Source organism: Metopolophium dirhodum, chromosome 4 (assembly GCF_019925205.1).
Source record: "Metopolophium dirhodum isolate CAU chromosome 4, ASM1992520v1, whole genome shotgun sequence".
NCBI classification, from domain to species: Eukaryota; Metazoa; Arthropoda; class Insecta; order Hemiptera; family Aphididae; genus Metopolophium; species Metopolophium dirhodum.
In genome coordinates, this window is record NC_083563.1 from 4,393,152 (window position 1) to 4,415,284 (window position 22,133).

The 22,133-nt window shown below is 28.5% G+C and overlaps 1 protein-coding gene across 1 annotated transcript in view; it reads left to right on the plus strand.

The window, feature by feature from the left end:
- Positions 1-2,608: 2,608 nt before the first annotated feature.
- LOC132942842 (TWiK family of potassium channels protein 18-like) overlaps positions 2,609-22,133 on the plus strand; it is a 37,053-nt gene continuing 17,528 nt past the window's right edge. Inside the window, exons 1-4 of the mRNA XM_061011498.1 lie at positions 2,609-2,942; positions 14,552-14,911; positions 17,663-17,901; positions 21,962-22,115. Coding sequence (XP_060867481.1) covers positions 2,936-2,942; positions 14,552-14,911; positions 17,663-17,901; positions 21,962-22,115 — 760 coding nt within the window. The 5' untranslated portion in view covers positions 2,609-2,935. The remainder of the gene's footprint in view (positions 2,943-14,551; positions 14,912-17,662; positions 17,902-21,961; positions 22,116-22,133) is intronic.

Genomic DNA, 22,133 nt, shown 5'->3' on the forward strand with positions numbered 1-22,133 from the left:
CTTCGGTACGGTCCAAAATAATATTTATAAATATTTGTATTACATTCTGAGCGGTACTAAGCGGTATTCTTACATTTTTTTCTATTATTTATTTTATTTTATTTAAAATATATTTTGGGGCATCATAAATGATTATTTAGGTCTTAATTTAATAACATTTTAAATAAAATGTTTTCATTGTTGTGACAGTTTGCTGGCACAATTGCATAATATTATTACTTTATTGTGCTAACGTAAAGTTAAGTATTGCTTATTCATAACGCACATTTTAAAAGAACTTAAGCTGTAGTAAACGGTGTTTGAAGAATTTCGGTACAGTTGATTTACTGAGAAAAAATAACCTACCTAGTCAAAAGGTTTAGTTTTTTTCATATCGTAGGCGATATAAATCTAGCTGATCAGTTCCAAAACATAAAATAATTATAAAAATGTCTTCTTTAGCTCTTTGAACCATTACTATACAGTGTTTCTATTATATAAGTTATTTTATAATATTTTAATGTTTGCATTTTGCAATGAGTATTACCTAAATCATTAGTGTATACACTATACTGTTCGAAGTTTTGTATTATTCGCTGTAGGTACCTGTAGATTACAGGCTGTAGTAGAAAACTCCCACATGTTTGACAAATATAAAATAAAATTATATTTGATTTGAATTGAATTTCAAAATTGTTTTTAAGAAAAATTCTATACATTTTATTTTCTTAAGTACCATTACAATAATAAAATGTATGTCTTCTTTAACCAATTCTTTCACGCCTGCCTGTATATGCATTGGTTAAATATCCATTAAATATCTATGTCTAGATAGCCATATTGGTATATAACATAATATGTATACAAATATATAATAATATCATGGTGTATAACTATAAGTATAAGTCTTAAACAATTTATTTTAATAAACGTATTAATAGTATGAAATATGTATATACATTTGAATCATCAAGCACTTATGTATTAAGAAAAATAACTCTTATTTTACTTAAAAATGTTTTAATAATTAAAAAAGGTCGAGTCATCTCTAATAATTGTTAAAGATAAAATTACACCGAGTTAACACAACCCGATTATATAAAAAGCTGCAGGAAAACGTACTAAAAAGTTACAAAAATAGCAAAGTATAAATTATTGATCCTAAGTATGGAATAAACATGGATAATTATTTAATAAAAATAAGTTAATCGTTACATAACTATTAATTAAATTACCTGTTTAAACTAATATAAAGTATATCTACCTAAATTTGCACATAAATTATATCTTACCTAATAAAACGAAACAATTTATAAATGTATACTATATTTTAATAATATATTCTCTTTAGCATAACATAGTTTTAGATATTTGAACTATAATTCGAAACATTTCGAGTGCGCGCTCAACAACTTAGTGATTCGATGCATCAAGTTTAGAAAGTTAGATGAAAATACAGTCACAATAATTATTATATTTAATTAAATTTTCAAAAGTCAAAATTATCTGAACAGATTAATATAATCATTTAAGTCGACGTGACGGCGTCCCTTATAATTTTCTAAAACTGAAATTGCCACTTGTCAATACTAATTTGTCATTTATAATTAATTTCCTTCAATATAATAATATAGCGTATACCTAAAATCGATTTGTGAGAGGCTAGTAATTTCATTAAAATGTATATGTAATTAAAATCCCTTTTTGACAGAATCCATTGGAAATATTTAACATGCTCGTTAACTACTCGTACATTTGATCGGCTCGACCACTTGTTCACTATTATGATATGCGTATACAAAGCAAATGTGATTAGTAAAAGCATCACAGTGTGGTCCTATAAAGATACAGAACGAGTCGTACTGAATCGTAATATTTTATTATTATTTATAGGGATTTTTACGTGGGTCACCACTCACTTTTGCGATTCCCGTTTGGCTTAAAAATCTAGTGCCAAAAACCGAAAATCACATGGAACACGTGTCCAACAATAACGTTAGACTGCGGGCTGCGGCTGTAAGTACACTCCGGAATCCCTTATCCTATATAATATTATGATGATAAATACGACTCAGCATTGACATATTAAGTAGATTCGGTCGTCGATCGATGGTTTCAGAATTGGCTCACTGGGAAGAATGCAATTATTATTCCACGACTCCGACCGAACACATCAGATTCGTTGACGTCGAAAAACGGTTGCTCGCAAACCGATGTCCAACGACGCTCACATAATATTATGCTATTTATAGACGCGATACTGCTCCGCGCGCAGCAGCGCAATTAGTCATTCCACCACAGCCAACTCTACTCACACACACACACACACACACACACACACATCACTTGGATCACCAGAAAGACAACAAACTCGTGTGAGTGTGTTATATATACACACACACACACACACACATATATATAGTACGTGTGACTAAGTCGGGAACCACCTCTGCAATTTAAAAACGACGAGAGATAGAGAGTGGTAGAAAGAGAGAGTGGGAGAGGGAGAGACAGAAACAGGGATGTGATCGCAGAGAGACAGAGAGAGATCGAGTGAAAATAAATATTAAGAGGAATGGAAAAAATGAAATAAAATAACAACCGCAAGTTTGGCCCGATGTAAACGAACCCTTCGGTTTGTTCAGTACGGCCGCGACCGTTGACCGGTCGACAGATCATAATATCACTATCATTATTATGACCGAGTCGCTGAGCGGTATAAACCCGGTATCGTCGACACGGCCGTCGCAGGCCCCGTCCGTGATTTGTGTGACTACCAATTTTGCCATTACTGCGCGTTGACATTAATATTTCGCGGTACTGTTCATAACGATTTACACCTGACGACCACCGCCGCCGCCGCGTGGTTATCGCTACTTCCGGTCCGAGGCGCCGTCGACACCTCGTACGTTACAGGCATTGCAGCAACGCAGGTCACGGTTTCCGGACAGTTATAATGGACGGTAAATAAGCGGCGTCGTCGCCGAGTGCCGGCGGACGTCTAATATTTTTTTTCAACCGCAAGCTTTTGTTATTGACTGCTTTCGACTCTGGGCTCTGGGCGAAAATAGCAATCCCGTCGTAAACAATACACAAATAATGTGCATCGCGTGCATATATTTTGTCGTCAATCTGTAAGCCAGAATGTGTGCATGTAGTTTCCGCCAACATCCGGACCGGAAATATTACAAAATATATAGTTGTTATGTAACATAATGACTATTTTATGTGATAATGAATTATTTCTCGTATGCATAAGTTATATTACACACCCTTACAAGTTACAACCAAAAAGGTTGTACTAAAAATCAAAGTAGGTACAAATTACCTTGATACGCATTCTGTTTACTTCATAAAGGTCAGGTGATTTATTATTTTATTCCTCTAAAAACACATATACCTACTACGTATACTAAATATTTAATATAAAGCGTATAACTTAATTATTTCGATATTAGTATAGTTTATAGGTAGTTTATAATGTAATTTCTTAAAAGTTTATTCTGTGTTTATCCTTGAAATTAATGAGCTGAGTAAAATAAAATGGAAAAACAGTTTTGTAACTAATATGTTTTAAAGTTTTTTTACAGAAATAACAAATAGGTTATTTTTTTTAAAGACTCTATTTTTCATAATATGTCTCTTAACATATAAATAATTATATTTTAATAGGATAATAATTTAATCGTTCTCTAAGTATAAATATTTACTAAATAGTCAACATTTAATTTTACAACTATAATAGTTTACTAAGCTAAAAAAATTAAATATTTACTTTCGTAATAGTAATGCTACATTTTAATAGAACATTGCAGTATACATAGGATAAACTGTATACAAATACCTAACAAAAATACATTTACACCAATCGTTTACCATGGTTAAAATTGTAAAATGTACTCATTATATTATAGCTAAATGTATACGCGTAACATTAACTGAGTTTTTCTGATAATATATTACCGGAATTAATCAAAATATTAAAAATAATTCTAATAAAATATAAAACGTTTTTCCCTTTAACTAAGGACGCTGAGATGCTTAATATATAATACAAAAAAGTCGTAATTATTCATACGTGACAGCTTCCAAAGACATTCATATTTCAAATTATTGGATGTAGACCAGAACTTTTTAATGATTCATTACATAATTTTAAGATAGGTATGCAGTAATAAGTAATAACATGTAGGTAGATAAAAAAATAAATAGATTTTACGATTTAAAAAAATACGAATATAAGGCAGGTATTATACGTTTATCACAAAAATATAACGAAATCAAGTTGTCGTCAAATTCGATCAACGTGACCAATGTGTTTGAAACGGAATTTCGAATTGGGTTGTTTACAGAAGAAAATAGGTAAATCGATAATGGGGCTCCGATTTTCCGGTAGAATATATATACAATATAAAGAGATTAGAGTGTCGTAGAGTTCGATAAGTAACTCGTAAAAACTTCACCGGCTCGAACATTTTACCTGCACACTATAAGGATATAATAATATGTCAACTCCACCGTTGTAAATTGTTTTGAAACAATCTTTTATGATCGAACTATACACATTACACAGGCCTATAGAGCTGACGGTATTTGAAACGGTTTAACGTGCCCGTACTATATAATATATATATATATTTATTGTAAGCTTTACGATATGACGTCTTTGAATACAATTACTTTTCAATCTTTCGTAGGAAGTTTAGTTTTTATACAGTATCGATATATCTTGCATACCTATGTATACCTATGTGTTTTTTTAGTAAGCTGTTTGGCAGGTTTTTCCGGTATCTCAGATATTTTCCAGTATACAGAGGTATTGAGACGTGCCATTCGGAAAAAAGCTTAGTTTACATACTCGGTACTCTCTATATGCCCATATTATATAAATACCGACAGCCACTCATCCCATTATAATTCATACAGCCGTCACGCCGTGGCTTTGCACAATATTATCTAAAATATCTTTTGACACACTAGAGCAATTAATACATAGACAAGTTATAAGCATACAATTCGCAGAACTGACATGGTGGAGTTATAATTAATTTTGACAGTTGGTTTAAACTTTGAGCGGGTTAGTCAATAAATAGAGATTAAATGTATTCTGTGTATATTGTATAGTGGTTGGAAATTATACGAATAAAACGATTTTAAATCAAAAAAAAAAGAAAGTGATGTGTAATTTTAAAAAGCTAATATGCCTCTAAATTTAAAATAAAATTATAAATTACATTTCAATGTATTGTGAGGGAAATCGATATAATCAATTTGTCAAAGTGCATCTCGACGTTAAATAAATATAAATTATACAATAATGGATTAAAAATTAAATATCAATATAAGACAATAAACATAGCATTTTTTCAGAAATTATAGTTATATTATAGGTACCTACCGAGTACATATTATTATATTATACGACTTATAATAATTGAAAATGTAATCGATGAATGAAAACATATCAAGTATTGGGTTTATCTTAATGTCAACGGATTAATTAACAATCGTACTGTTGGAATTTACAAGAGCCCACGAATGTTTTCTAGGACCTGGACCTGGTAGTAATGCACTAATACCCGTCGAATATTCAAACACATGACGTATAAATATATAATAATTAATAGCACTTGTAAAATGTTAATATTATGTCCATTGTCCATCACGTAGAAGGGGCGTACCTATACAGGTTTTTAATACTTAAAAGTTAAAATTACTAAACTGTTTGGGAGTATAACATACAATTTCTACTTTCTGTACACGTTTAGAGGATACAAAGTGAATTCTACATGTTAATATTGTATAGAAAAGTTATTATTCTAGTTGAATATTAAACACTGCATTGTTTGCAATAATTATTACTTGTTTGTTTGGTATCGATTGATTAGATTAATGTTTATAAAAGTAATTAGTGCCAATGTATCATAAGCAGGGGCGGAGTGGGAACCAAATCCAGGCCGGGAGTTTAAAATTTATCCAGGCCACCCACCAAAAATTTTTTTCTCGCTACGCTCGAATTTTGTTTTTCTATTTACCTATTTCATAACTATTATATAAGTAGATTTAATTCTAGTGCAATTTATAACTTGAAAAAAAAATTAATTTTTTTCAATGAGTTAAGTTAATTTTTTTTTTTTGTTAACTTTTAAATTTAACTGAACCTGAAACCAATTTAATTTAATTAACTTAACTAGCCAGACTTAATTATTTTCATTTAATTGCCCACCTTTTATTAATATACTACTAATACCTGAATGTCTGAAAAATAAAATTTGTAGGCATAGTTTAATAGTTGAAACCAACGAAATATTAATAATTAATAATTATATATTGTGTTTTCATGGTTTAGGTATAGTAGGTATAAGGTAATAAGTAATAAATAAATACATAAATTATAAACAATATAATAAAAATTAAAAATGGTTTATACATTTATAATAATAATTTAAATAATAGTTTAGATTTCTCACCAACTGCATTTATGATAATATTATTATCAATTTCCATGAGAATTTTATTTTCAATGGCCATTAGCATAAAAGACTCAAGATGTTCATTGGTCATTGAATTTCTCAGCCGGTTTTTTAAATATTTCAATGTTGAGAATGACCAGAAACTTGCGTAACAGGGAGGGTTAAAATATATTGATATGCTATAGTTAATGTCGGGTAAGCATTTGCAAATAAATTATATTTAATTAAAACATTATAACAACATATTACACAGTTCTTAGGTAGGTGTACCTTTTAGAAAAAATGAATCTAATTGATTACATTTTTCAGCACATTTTGCAAGTAATTTTTTGTTTTTTTCGCGATCTCTTCCTGCCACCCCTTTCCTTTTTTTATTCATAATTACAATATAATATCGTACGATCAATAATATAAAACTTAAATTTTCATTAGAGAGCAAACAAATCAACATGTTAACAACAGCTGGATTAATAAAAGGAAAAACGTGGATAAACGACACTGTCGACACGCTCAACAACAAGTGAACAGTGTACAAATATCAAACACTAATGACTAATTTGTTTGGGCTTATTATAGATATTATTTAAAAAAATAACAATGACCAAAGTAAAGGGACCAATAATACAAAATTAATATGTATTATCATTAATATTGATTATATTATTATAAATACTAATATTTTAGACATTATTAGTATTATTAGTTATTATTAGCCATTAGGCATTGGCGCATTGCTATATTCGTCGCCACTCTGCAGTCCTACTACAGTCTATAGATAAAGGGTACAGATAAACAACTTGTCGGTTCAACAGGTGGAAATACGTCGAATCTGGGTGTCATGTTATAAAAATAACCAGCCTATATCAATATAATATTGCTTTAATTTTATTTAATGTCTATATTTATGTACCAAATATTTTGTAATTTTATATCCAAAGCTTTCTCATACGAGTATACGATTGTACGAGGCTATTACAATGTTCTATTATTACATTAATAATATTTGTAATACAATAGTTTAATAGACACACATTTTTGACACATTTAGCATTTAGCATTAACTAATATTTTGTAAATTAAATTAAATTAAAAAAAAAAAATCTAACAAAATGGCCAGGCCACCAGGCCATAGTATGGTCCAGGCCATCTGGAAAATTCCCATTTCCAGACCGGCCACTCCGCCCCTGATCATAAGTCATTAATCATTATACTCATCAGTCATCACAAACAAGCATAATATTACAAACAGTCACTAGATTTTATTCATTCACCTCTGTGAAGGATATTAGTGTTTTCGTATTTCAGGTTTGAATATTACGTATAATATCTATTATCGGTTCTGTCCGAAGCATAGTTGGCCAAAAAACTATCGATATTTCGCTAAAAGCAGACAGTGTGCTCACTAAATTGTTTTCAGTGTTTTTCACAATTTTTCAAAGCCCAACAAAAATGCCAATAATGTACTCCAATTCAGTCTTTGTTCAATTCCCAATATAATGCAATACATGCAATATGTATGGGGTGAAGCTTTTTGAGATTTTTACTACGTGAAATACTACCACGAATAAAAACTTAAAAGTACTAGTCATTATAAAATCAATAGCGCCCTCGCTTCGCTCGAAACCTAAAGTACGTTGGAAATTAATCATCATACCAAAGGAGAGTTAAATTTATATCTCGTCCGGATTAAACACATGGCCATTAATTCCGGTAAACGTAATATTAAACATTATTCTTCCAAATGAAAGTGGATTATGAAGATGCTATTACAATGCTACGTTTCGTCACAATGCCTATGCCGTACAATATAGTAATTTTGAAATACCTGCACGAGTAAACACTAATTATGAAATTAGCAATGTCAAAAAACAGATGTTAACGTTTTCATACCTAATGCATATAAAATTAGGCTTTCAAAACTTTTTATTTTATATGACAAATTAATTAATTATTTTTATTATACGCATGATTGGTGTTAAGGTGTAAGTGTGTAACATATGCACAACACGTGTCATAATTATAAAATACTTACCACAAACCACATATCTATAAAATTATAAAATCGAAATATATATAAATCGAAGCGAAAACTTAATTGAAGCAAACGTTTCCATTTTTAGTAAAAAACAATATACGTATGCTTAAAAGTACCCAAGTACGGGCAGGCACAATAACTTGTAGGTATTCATGCAACATATTTTTACTATTAATGACTATTATAGATTGAAACTTTAAAAAACCTTAAATATTTAATTATTCCATTATTTTTCTAATTCTAAATTCAGTGTCATTTAATTATTTAAATTAATACCTAATTATTTGACAGAATCACCTAATCAAATTTTAAGTTGAAAAAAAAGTTGAAGGTTGAAAAGAAAAAAACCATTAAATAAAGAACATTAATTAATATTGAATACAATCTATTTGTAACCTGTAAGAATTGTTCATAAATATTGAAGACAACAATGTAATTATATAACAATAATATTATTATTTTTAATAGATAAGTGATAAAATGTATTTTGTCAATATTAATATTTATAATATGTACATTTACGATTATCATAACATTAATGCATATTTTCTAACATACAGTGGTTTGGAATTACTTTTTTAATTATTATCTAAAGCTATAAAAAAATAACTTTAATTCATTATTTGATCAAAAAATATAATTTTAATATCTATTTTGCAAATAATTTATTATTAAGTATCTAAATATACAACATAATATTGAAAATTGAAATAATTGTTGTAAGAAAAAAAATTTTTACTAAAATAAATGTGCCAAAAAAAAATCCTAAATTATGGCTATCGCATTTGGCTATAATTTGTGATAAAACAATTCCGTACGGTACCTATACAACATAAATGGTTACAAATTAGAAAAAAAAACAAGACAAAAGTAATAAAAATGAGTGTGTTTATTATTAAAAACAAGCATCATTATTATTACATCCTTGACATGTGACGTATAAACAGTGTAGTAACAATTTGTCTATAACAATTTTTTATTACTACATTTAAATAAACTTACGCATTGACATCGTTGATAGGTTTGATGGCTTTCCGTGACATTTAAAATAATTTATGAGAAAATAACGACAGTTTGCATTATATGGTGTGAAATTAATATAGGTCCAAACCTTAAGCAATAAATCAGACGGTTCAATGAATGAATTTAATATATTTTAATAATACAACACTTATTGTACGTTTTTACCGGAAGCACCATCGCAAAGATATAGTGATTTTTTTTTAATAGCCTTAAGCATTGCCATAATTTGGTCAAAGCTATCTAAACATAATAAATATACAAATGTACACATTTTGAATACAGCAAAGAAAAAATTTATTTTATAATAATTAATAACAAGTACTTACTAGTTTTTTTTTTTTTTTAATTGATCGTAAAGCCCGGCAACTATGGCCACTAGCTGTTTTTGTTTTGTAGGGGAGGAAATTGTAGGTTTAGAAAACACGTGTGTTTTTGGTTTGGCAGATTTTTTATTGGGCACCCGTAGGTATCTGCCATGCCCGGGTGGGGGATGGCAGCACTTCTCTCCGGACACCGTGACTTGCCCAAAGAAAAATGCCACCCATGGCTGAGATTTTGAACCAGCGTCGGTGCGCGTCGCAACCGACGCCTTAGTCCGCTCGGTCACTCCGTCCCCCAAGTACTAGTTTATTAAGGACTTAATATTACAATTTTTATGTATTTACGTTTGATCATTTTAATTTATGGAAACTAAAAATGCATAATGTTATCTAATTCATAACAAATTTTAACTTTAGACAACATTTTGTAATGATAATATTATAATAGTATTATAATAACGTTATACTAATATTATTCGTTATTATAATGTTATAATAATATTATTAAACAAAAAATTGCTGTCTGGGTATGTAATTGATTTTACAATTATTCTTCTATTTTCTAATGAATAGTCGAATTAATTTTGTGACCTACACTAAAATTCTAATTTTTACTAAATATTATAAAAATATTCATCTTTATAAAAATATATTTTAAAATACAAAACACATAGATAGGTGCCTATTATTGTATAATCAAATTAAAATCAATAAAAAAATTAGGGTTCATGATTGTAAGTTGTAACAAGACTTTTCCATTACTATATAACGTAGTTATAGATAGGTATATAAGCTGTACATAGTTGTGAATCAATACAATGTGTATGGCCAAAAACATTATAACTCAAAACGCAGACTTGGGTAAAATACTTTTTAAAAGTATTTCAAATACATATTCCAAATACTTAAAAAAAAGTATTCAGAAATGTATTCGAATACTTTATGACAATAATATTCCTAAGAATTCGGAATACAGAATACTTCACAAAAAGTATTCCAAATATTTTTATAATACTTTTTTTTTTAGATAGTAAATTTAGATTTCAACAGCAATAATATTATTTTTTCAATTCTGTGTTTAAAAATGGACATTATTATAATTTTGATAATACACATCTATCTGGCTAACTATTAGTTATAATCATAAATTATATTCAAATTAATATGATTAATAAGTAATAAATTAGTAATGTATAAGAGTATACGTAGGTAAGCTAACCTATATAAGAAAAAAAGTATTCCGAATACTGTACTCAGAATACTACCCAGGTCTGTCAAAACGTAAGACGGTAAAAATATTATCTTAAAATCAGTTATCATTGTTCTTCTAAAATGTATATCTTATATAGTACAACACTACACACTCCATAGGTATTCAAAATACTAAAATAGTTTACATCACTGCACAATTTATTATGTTCCTGAATTAATTTTACATATTTTTTTTTATTTTTTGGTTTTATTGAAATTCGTCAGTTTATCTTATTACGTATGTTAAATAAAGAAAAATACGTTTTTAAAAGACATTAAAAAATTCAAATTATATTTAAATTTATTGTTTCTTTCAAATAAGGTATACATGGAATTATGAAAATATATTTTGTAATAAATTATTTACAGTACAAAAATAATGATTCTCCAATTTATAAAACACGAATAATGATTATTGTAAAAATGTATTTGCATATAAAATATTTTATTAATCTAAAAATAATTTTGAGGTTCATTTAAAAAAAATTTTGCATAAAACTACTCATGTATTCATAATGTATCTTCGATAACCGCTAAAAGTAAATCAGATTCCACAACACAGTTTATTTAAATATTCTATGCACTATATGCTTCGTGTTTGTTACCTTACTTAATAGTTAATAGTAGGTATGCCATAATTGTGTTACATTACAGTTACGTTGGACTTAAATATTACATTTTAAAGTACAAACTTAATTTAAAATTACTTGCTGAAACTCAAGATCTCTAAATAAATTTTATTTTTTTACGAACAAATAATAATATTTTTCAGTGATGAACATTATCATGAATTATATGAATTTAAAGAAGGTTTACAAAATCATTAATGTATATATTATGGATTGAATATATATTACAAATACTGATATTTAAACTACTAATAATTAGTAGATACTACATCATACTCCGAGAAAATGTATTAATTAGTATAATATTACCTACCAATATGAAAATTATCGTATAGTAGGTAATAATATATGAAATTCGTAATACGTATTGATTCAAACTGTATTAGCACTTATACAATAATAATAATTTTAGTACCTATTAGTTTTTTTTTCAACTTATCAGTTAATAGAAAATAACGTATAAAATAGAAATATTAGGTGCACGCACAGTGCCATGGTGTTACCTAACTCGTTATATAGGTATACAATACTGTTTAAGTTTAACTTTTTAACATTTTAAACAAGGGGAGTAACCGCTCAGATATACAGAAACGGTCGTGTATACCTCGCCATTGAGGAGTAAGTCACTACTGTAATGTATGTGTCAAATTTGAACTCAATAATGAATCATTGCATACAAAATTCGTTGAGCTAAGGCCGTTTTCCAGCCTGTATTACTAGGTATAATTTAAGACGTAATAATATTTATATTTGTATTAAGAGGACGTTACACCGACATTTGTTGTCTCCGTCTTACAAGTGCGTAACATACCAAATTTTACGCTCAGAAGTATTTTTAAAACTAACGGAGCTAAACGTGATCTGCTGAGTGTAAAATTTGCTATGTAACGCACTTGTACAACAAATATCGGTGTAATGTCCTCTTAAAATAATTAATTTTATTAGTAGTAATACAGTGACAGTAGGTTGAGTTTATTTTTGTTGAAAATGCCATTGTGTGTATAAAAGTATATATTAATATATTTTAAAGTTTTAAGTATGTACCTATACCCATGAATAATAATTTTAAATTACAAACAAACAACCTAAAAACGATATTCTTTGTTTAAATATCAAATTTTGTTCAAATTTGAACTTAATATGTCTTTAAAAATAACGGTGTTTACATATTATTTTAGATTCCTTAGTTACAGTATGAAATACTTATGAGAAATCTTTTATTAAATGTTCAATCCTTAGCTATAAAAATTGAACATTTTTACTAAAAAACTATTTACGCATTTTCGTGATTTTTATCATTAATATGTTTTAATTGCTACAATAATAACGAATTATGATTTATCGGGAACCTTATTGTATCAAATTTTCAATCTTTTAACCGATCAAAAATGTGTTATGGCCATTTAATATTTATAGAAATAAAACTTAAAAAAATTAAAAGTGTTTATAAATAGCTCAAATAGTAAACATATTTTTAAAATTTTATCATGCATAGAAAATGATAAAATAAACATTTGCTGAAAATTCAAGTATCTATACGGTTATTCATTTAACATTTTTAAATTACAACAAATATCAAAAATTGATTTTGTCGAGTAACTACTAGTTTTCTTAAAATTCGCTGTTAATTTTATTTTGTTGTTCTTTGATATTTTGAAAAGTACTAACAATTTTTTTTACTTTGGTCCACCCAAAGTAACAACCAAATTTAATTTGCTACTAGAAACCACCAACAAAGTTGAAAATTGAAGCATTTTTACTGACCCAAAAGTTGACGAGTGATGACAGACATAAAAAAAAAACACACAGACTTCATCATAAAATCAATATAATCATCAGCTCAGAACGACAGAACCTAAAATTAATGTAAAAGTACCTACTTAAATTAATTAATTAACTTGTTAGAAATGAAAATATATTTAACAAAATATAAGACTAAATTAAAACTTAGTTTATATAAATAATATAATAATATAATATATTATATACGACATAAACTTTTGAAATTTTATGTTATGAATATGAAATATAATAAATAATATGAAATGTAAATTAGTAAGTACCGGTTGGAGAATATACCTACAATCTATATTATAAATAAAATGTATATATATATTTGTTCTTCCATTTTCAGTAGTATCTAATTGATATATACAATCATAATATAGGAGGGATTTCTATTTTGAGTTTAAAAATATTTATTTTTGTTGTAAATTGTAAAACTAAAAAGTAAACTTTACTCACATCTAATAAAGTTTAATGTATATAAGTATATAATATAAATATATATATTTTCCGAAATGTTTGAGAATAAATATATTATGATATAGAATAAATAGTTTATAAACTCTAATAACTAGTTCAAAGTTAAATCTAAGGGAGAAAAATCATTTTTGTCCACTCAGAGTTTTTCAAGTTTAAATGGTTATATTTGGTAAAATATGCATTCAATATTATGGGATATAATGAATACAAACAGAAAAATATACCGCATAAAAAGAATTATCATAACGTTTAGAAATGAAATTTAAAAATCATCTTTTCACAAAAATATTCGATTGAATTCACCGGTTGTCAATATTTCGTAAAGACGTGAAAACGTATCAATCGACTTAACTCTAGTGACACACACACACACGCACACACACACATACACACACACACATACCTACACACACACGCACAAAGGTACAAATTATTTGGGACAACGAGTAGGCAATGAGTGAATCATTATTGTACGTTAATGTGCACGTTTCGCGTAAGCCAGACGTTTGGTTGCTGTGTAAACTGAATTTAATCGAAACGGTGTGTGGCCCGGTGCCTTGTGAATTTATACCGCAGGAGGAGAAGGAGACGACGGGCAGTCGGCGTATCATCATCAGCAGCAGCAGCAGCAGCAGCAGGGGCAGGGGCAGGGGCAGGACAATGAACACCGTCCTGCGGCCGACGCGCAACAGCTGGACGTACCCAAACCGCCGGCACGCCGCCTGTCGCGCAGCACAATGTCACTGAAGATTGCACCTGATATACCGCCGAAACCGCCGAAATTCCAGTTTTTCCCGGCGTCCCCGACCGCCATGTGCCTGGCCATGCCCATGACCCCGATCGCCGACCCGACCATCCCAAATGGGTTTTCGCCGCAACTTTACCAGGCGTACACGTCAAACAAAGCCACCGATTTTTTCTTCAAACAGCTGGACGGTAAACGTATTATTGATTTTAATCATATAATTATGCTATTATAACACCGTGATTTTTAAATTGATACCGTCGTGTCGTGGGCGCGAATTGACGCCATTAAACGGGTGTGGTAATCGCTGATAATAATCAACGACCTGCGCCCGTTGCGTATAACAAACGGGAAACGAAAAACCGTAAAAGTTCCGAATTAGGTTACATCGGGCCGAGTTAGGTCAAACGTCGATAAAGAGTTATGCGGAAAATATACACACCGAAGAATGCGAAATGCCAACGAGGCATTTCATTCTACGTATAGCTGTCTAAACAGCGCAATTCATAATAATGTATACCTATACATATCACGAATATATATAATTTAATGCAAAGGACTTACACTGTGATGGCAGTATACTCGCCTTTTTGGAGAGAACTTTTCCCAAATTCATTTTTTTTTAGCTTTGGATACCACTAGTAGTAATTTCCGTTGCGGTAGGTAGCCGATATAATATTGTGATCGTATTATTTCTACTAAATAAAAAAACACGATTACCTGCCAACTATAAATTACGAATTGCAGCGTTTAACACATTATTAATAAAAAAAAAAAATACCTAACGGCAGCAACATTTTTTTGTGCCCCACTAACTATAAAAAAAAAATGTGCACTGCGAAAAAAAATGTTTAACGGTATTTATAATTTCATTAACAACCGTTTATTTGTTGAAATATAGATATTTACAACATTATTAAATTCCATGTCTAAAATAAAATAAGATGAAATGTCTTGTTTTTGGAATAATAATTATAGGTTTATATGATTAGTTGATTCATGGATATATAAATCGCTATAAAAAAAGTGGTTGCATTTAACATTTTAAAATTTCATCATTTTAAATTAAACAAATTTGTATTTGCATTAATTTTCTATTTTCTATGATTGAGTTTGAATTTTAATGGTGGATTGTAAAAATTGTTTAAGCATCTCCCTAATCGGAGACAGTGGGTTTAAAAAGTGTGCATTACAAAAAGTTAGAAAAAATATTCGCTGCCTTATGGTAAAAGGTAAATCTTTTAATACAGTGGTGGTGTATTTTTATATAAAATAAAATAAACCTAATAACTCCTCGATGGCAATTTTTCGGAAATGCAATATAATTTTAAAATATGAAATATGAAATATTTAATATTCTTAACTTTCATCAATATTGTACCATACGCCCGAAACTCGATGACCATATTAAAATTCACAACATAAATCCAGTAAATTTTTTTCAATTTTCTATCTATTTTAGATTCTGAGCGGAGTGAGGAATGTAATGGTTTTACAATGATGTTTATTTCTTTTTTATTCTGTAAACACTTTTTCTCCTTCTAACCTTTCTCAAAAGTATCAATTCTGCATCTTTTCTGAAAGGTAATGTTCTTGAGCTGGTACTTTAGAGAGGTCATTTTTCGATTTTCGAAACGCTACTCGAAATAAAAGCGGTTAAAAGAGAAAAACGTACGATTTCACGATTTTATAATATTAAATAATTACGGACGACGTTTTCTACCAGAAATATTTTCAAATGAAAAATGACAAGTGATATTTTTTGCTGTATTTTGGATTCCTTACGGTTTAAAGTTCGGAAAATTTTAGCCATTTTTGAGCTATTTATAGAATTTTAATTTTGGAAATTTTTTTTGTTGTAATTTGGTTAAAAACATTCGTAAAAACTTTAAAATTGGGTTGTTTACTTATATTAGCCTTACCTAGACATGGTAAAATTTTCAAAACATTTGAGCGACTTATGAGCTTTTTCTTTTATTTTATATTTTTTTTCATTTTTATGATATTTCCTAATTATAAATTATAATTATATAAATTACCTATTTATATAAATCGTTCTTAACCTTTTCTTAAAACGCTTTGTTTATCACCATAGATACGAATAAAATTAAATAAAAAAGATTCCCTCGTCCGCTCAGAATTGTTTTTTATCGAATACAGTAAAATTACACCATTCTATCCGAGGCCCGAAGGGACGATGGACAAACATCCACCACCGAAATGCACTGACCTACTTTTTAAATATAATGCTATATTGTAGATATTCATTTTTAAATTTCATCGGAAAACTAAAACACGATATACAGCATACTAAAATAAATTTCCGTTACGTACTCATATTATGTTCGCATTCAATAGCTTGTAACTACCAGCTTTAAACATTTAAAATAAATATCATACAACATAGTCAACAGTTTTAATTTTCATTGAAATATGTTTTACAAAAATTATTTTAAGTTTTATCCTCCAAAAACACTGTACTTTAAATATATTTAAACATTGACTAATCCATAGTCATAATTTAAATTTCATAGCTTTAGACGCTTAATTGTATTTACTGTCTTATACTTGACTAATCCTTACTATAGTTTACTACTTATAAGTCCTTAGGTATCCCTTTTATCTTTTACTTTTATTACCCAGGTTTTATTTGTATATATTTGTATATATTTTATAATATATACAAAAATACGTACTATATTATATAGTTTGACTAGGTAAATTTGTTTCAATTAAAAAAATATTTAATAACCGTAAGACTAAATTAAAATATGATAATAAATATAGTAGTATAATTATACATGGCGTGTTAATTAACCAGTGTATCTACAAGTAGGTGCTCTTCAAAAAAATATAAGTACTTTTAATTTATAATCATATTGAACATGAGGAACTAATAAATTAAAAGTACCTAGGTACTAATTGTTTTTAATTTTAAAAAGGATTCAAAGATATCGTATCCACGGCCAAATTGAGATTAAGCTTTGGCGAACGAGCCGTTTTCTGGATGTACGACAAAATCAGAGAATGGTCTAGAAAGTGGCTTACTCATTTCTTCCTACTCTTCATTGCTGCTGGTTATTGCGCAGCTGGAGCGCTAGTATTTCAAGCAGTCGAAGGGTCGAAAGACCAAAACATAGTTCCCAGAGAAAGAGAACAGTTGATTATAAATCTTGCCAATGTAAGTATTGATTCATCAATAAATGTATAATAAACTATATGTTTACACAGTTATACTTAAAAGTTAAAATACATCAACGTATCACACTATCACAGTTATAATCGTGATTAAAGGAATTATTTCATTACAATTTTAACCATTATTTTCAAGACAAATAATGCTTAAACATATTTAATACTTATTTTTGTACAATGTGATAGGTATATTATGATTCCGGCACAGATGCGGTCGGCACAGTTGCGGTCAATACCTTTTTGGTTGCACTTGCGGTCACTCTTCTTTTTATATCTATGGGCTTTGAACTTGTTTTACAATACTAACATAATAATAATAATAAGAATTTTAAGCTATATTTTTTTATATAATACAATAAACTTCAACTTTCCTTCGCACTTTTACAGGCTTAGGACTGTTAATAAATAAAATAAAATATCTACTGGCATGCTTAAAAGTTTTAAATTCTGAGCGAAGCGATGAATGTATTGATTTTACAATGATGTGTGTTTTTTTTTAATTTTTTTTTGTGTCCGTCATCACCTTTTAGGACAGTAAAAGTGCTTGGATTTTCTTCAACAGTAACTTTTCTGATAGGAAAGTGAATCTAGTTGGTACTTTGGGGGGTCAAAAATAAAAATTTTTCAGTAGTTTCAAACAAGACGTGAAAACAAAAGAAAAATTAAGAAAAAACCGACATTTTTACGCAAAATCTGTTTTCGAGAAAATCGATTTTGGTTTTTGGTGTAACTCTAAAACAAATGACCGTAGGTGTAGGTATACAATTTTGACTGAACGTTTATATTAGCATTTTCTATACACCATAAAATTTTCGAAATATTTTGATTTATTTTGAGCTGTTTACTGACATTTTCAGTTTCCATTTTTTTTAGTATTTTTTTCTATAAATATCAATAAAATTTTATTTGTTGTGTAAAAAAGCGTGAAAATTGCATATAAGGCTCCTGATATATCGTTCTAATAGCAGTCGAAAAATATTAAAAATAGGCAAAATTTTTTTTTATAAGCATTTAAAGTTCAAATTTTGACAAAATTTATCAAATTTATAATTTAATTATTATTTTGTAGTTAAAAATTTATAAAATGTTCAACTTTTATAGCTAAGGATTGAAAATTTAAAACAAGGCTCCACGTAAATAGTTTATATATAAAAATTGCTTTATTCACAATAATATCATCAAATATACTTGGTAATATCATAGGCTGACTGACCGTTTTCGCTCAGAATCGTTTTTCTTATACAATGATATTATATCATTGAATTCAAATTTAACACCATCCATTACAGTGATCCACTTGTAACCTACTGTACAGCAGAGCGAAATTCACTTACCCACCTTTTTTTTTTAAAAATATTTATTAAAAATTATTATGAAATTTAATTATTAATTTTATTGAGATATGTTAATTATTATGGTTTGTTAAGCAAGTTTTTGAACGAACGAAAGAATTTTTAGACAATTTCTTAAGTTTCTGTCCTCTTTATATGATTTTAATGTTTTGTCAACTCTAATGTCGAGTTCCATGTAACATTCTTTCCTTTTCTTTCCTTCTAAATTTAAAAAATGTCGATTAAACAATAAATCTCCATGCTCAGCTTCTAATTTGAGACATTTGTATAGGGCTAAACCAGTTGGTCGAGGTCTATTAATTTGTTTGTTCAATCTGCTGTTCCAACCTTCAACAACATAATTCGTCCTGTGTCTTTTTTGGTAACAATTCCATATATTCTTGGACACTATTTCATTTTCGAGCCATTGTTCTACAAAATAGTTATGAAATAATTTAAGTTTTTCATTATTAGGACTGCTTTCCATAATTATTAGCCAACCTTCGTCAATATCTCGTTGAGCACTACTTGAAAAAGCAATAATTCTTTCTTCAACATCATCGTCAAATAATAAAAATTGGTAATTGTTACCAAATTGTGAAATATCATCTGGTATAATTATTTCTTCTTTCGAATTTGGATCTAATGTATTACCAAGTGCCCTTTTTTAATCCTATTTAAAGTTGTCCTGGCGGAAGCGTATGTAGGAATATTCGTAACGTGGTCATAGCCTTTTTGGAATAAAGAGGATATCTCTTGACGGAAAATTTGAGATGATGTAGATGAAGACTCTTGTCGCACTCTTTTTCTTGCATTATCAAATTGTTTTTTTACTTCGCTTGCTGCCACAACAGGTTTACATAAATTTTTAGTTCTCATACGACCCGTACACTTATCCTTTTTTCATTCAGACATACCCAAATTGTCCCATTTTCATTTTGTCTGTATTTTCTAAATTGATAACCATTAAAAATTGATAAAGGCTTACCTTTTGTTGTTTCGATTATTTCTATTTCTTGGCCTAATGCATCCTGCCGGAACACATTTCTTACTTAGTGTTACTCTGTGTTGCGACGTTTTGTCTACAACTGATAAACACGTGTATTGAAAAATATGACTTGCCCGCCGTAGTCGCAATGGTATTGTTCGGATGTCTTAGCTGTAGCGAGTGAACATAGAATTTATATTTTGTTTTTGCATGTCATCTTATTATTTTACCGTCGTCAAAATAACACACATTTCTGGTAGGAGCGCTCCCAGAACAGTATGAAATATTTATAAAATCTAAAAACTAATTCACGTATAATATTGTTGTTTATTAAATATAAATTTAAATATAGTACTTATACAATTAAAATTAAAATTATAATATCATATAATTTTTTCAATCAATTATTCGTGTATTTTTTCAGAATTCTGTAGATTTTTTTGTCGTTTAATATATTTTTTAATTGATATTTTACAACTAAACATAGGTATAACTTAACAAAACATTACAAGCCGACAAGTGACAATATACCAGAAATGTATAGAGACAATTAACAAATTAACTTAGGAAAATTCACATGAAAATTATAAATCAACCATCAAAAATAGTTTGTTTAATAAATTTATAGAATTTATATCAATTCCAAAAATACTATAGGTATACCACATTATATTTATATACCTATATATATAGTGTACACGAACACAAATAAAACACATACAATTCAAATAAAATAGTTACATACTTACATACCTTCATACCTACATACTTACATTATACTATTATAGAGCCAATATATTTTACCCACCTCTTATTAAATAAATTGAACTTTATGAATGTGTATTACTCACACAACCAAATTACAAAATATGTAAGACAATTAAATAAATAACTGTATCAGAGTGTATCTACAATTTTAAGAAGAAACTGTTTTTAAAATTCTACTTACTATTCCACTAGGTATTATTTTTACTAGGTATACTGCTTTCTGATACCACTAACGAGTTAAGAGGATGCTACCAATGCATTTGTTGTCTCCGTCTTACACACGTACGACATAACAAATTTTCGTTCACTGGTTTTAATAGTGTGCTATTAGTTTTGGTATCAGAGTGATTTGACCTATTATCAATTTTTTTGGTAATAACATTATCTGTGCTTAAGCGTTGGCTTTTATTCGATATTTTAATTTTCAAGCGAGATATGAGCATTTTTATTTTTTGATATTTCACATACCCATATCTTGATGGAAAATGAAAATTTCGAAAAATCGGCAACGCTTAAGCACAGATAATGGTCTCCCCTAAAAGTTTTATTATAGGTAAATTCATTCTAGTATGAAAACTAACAGCATACTATTGAAACTAGTGAACGACAATTTACTATGTCATGCATGTGTAAGACGGAGACAACAAATATATGGGTAGCGCGTCCTCTTAACATAAGTAATAATTACAACTTTGAATGACAAATATGCCATACCAGGCTAAAATTAATTCTATTTAGAAAATGTATTAAAAATAATTTAAATAGGAAGTTACATAAAATGTAACTTTACATATATATATATATATATATGAAATACTTTCTAAAACACTGAAACCAATATACTTTGAAAATACAACATAAAAACTAAACTAAAATCTTTTTTTTAAAAAAACATCACTCAAATATTTGGTGATTATATAAATGCAATTAATCCAATTTTGTTTTATTATTAATTTTAGCTGATGGAGAAAATCGTAAAAAAAAATGACTCAACATTTATAGAAACCAGAAATCTCATTCAAAAATACGAATCTTTTTATGTTCAGAACAACAAGCCAGAATGGAATTATTTAAATGCCGTGTTTTATTGTGGCACAGTATTCACGACCATAGGTAAGTTCAAATAATACA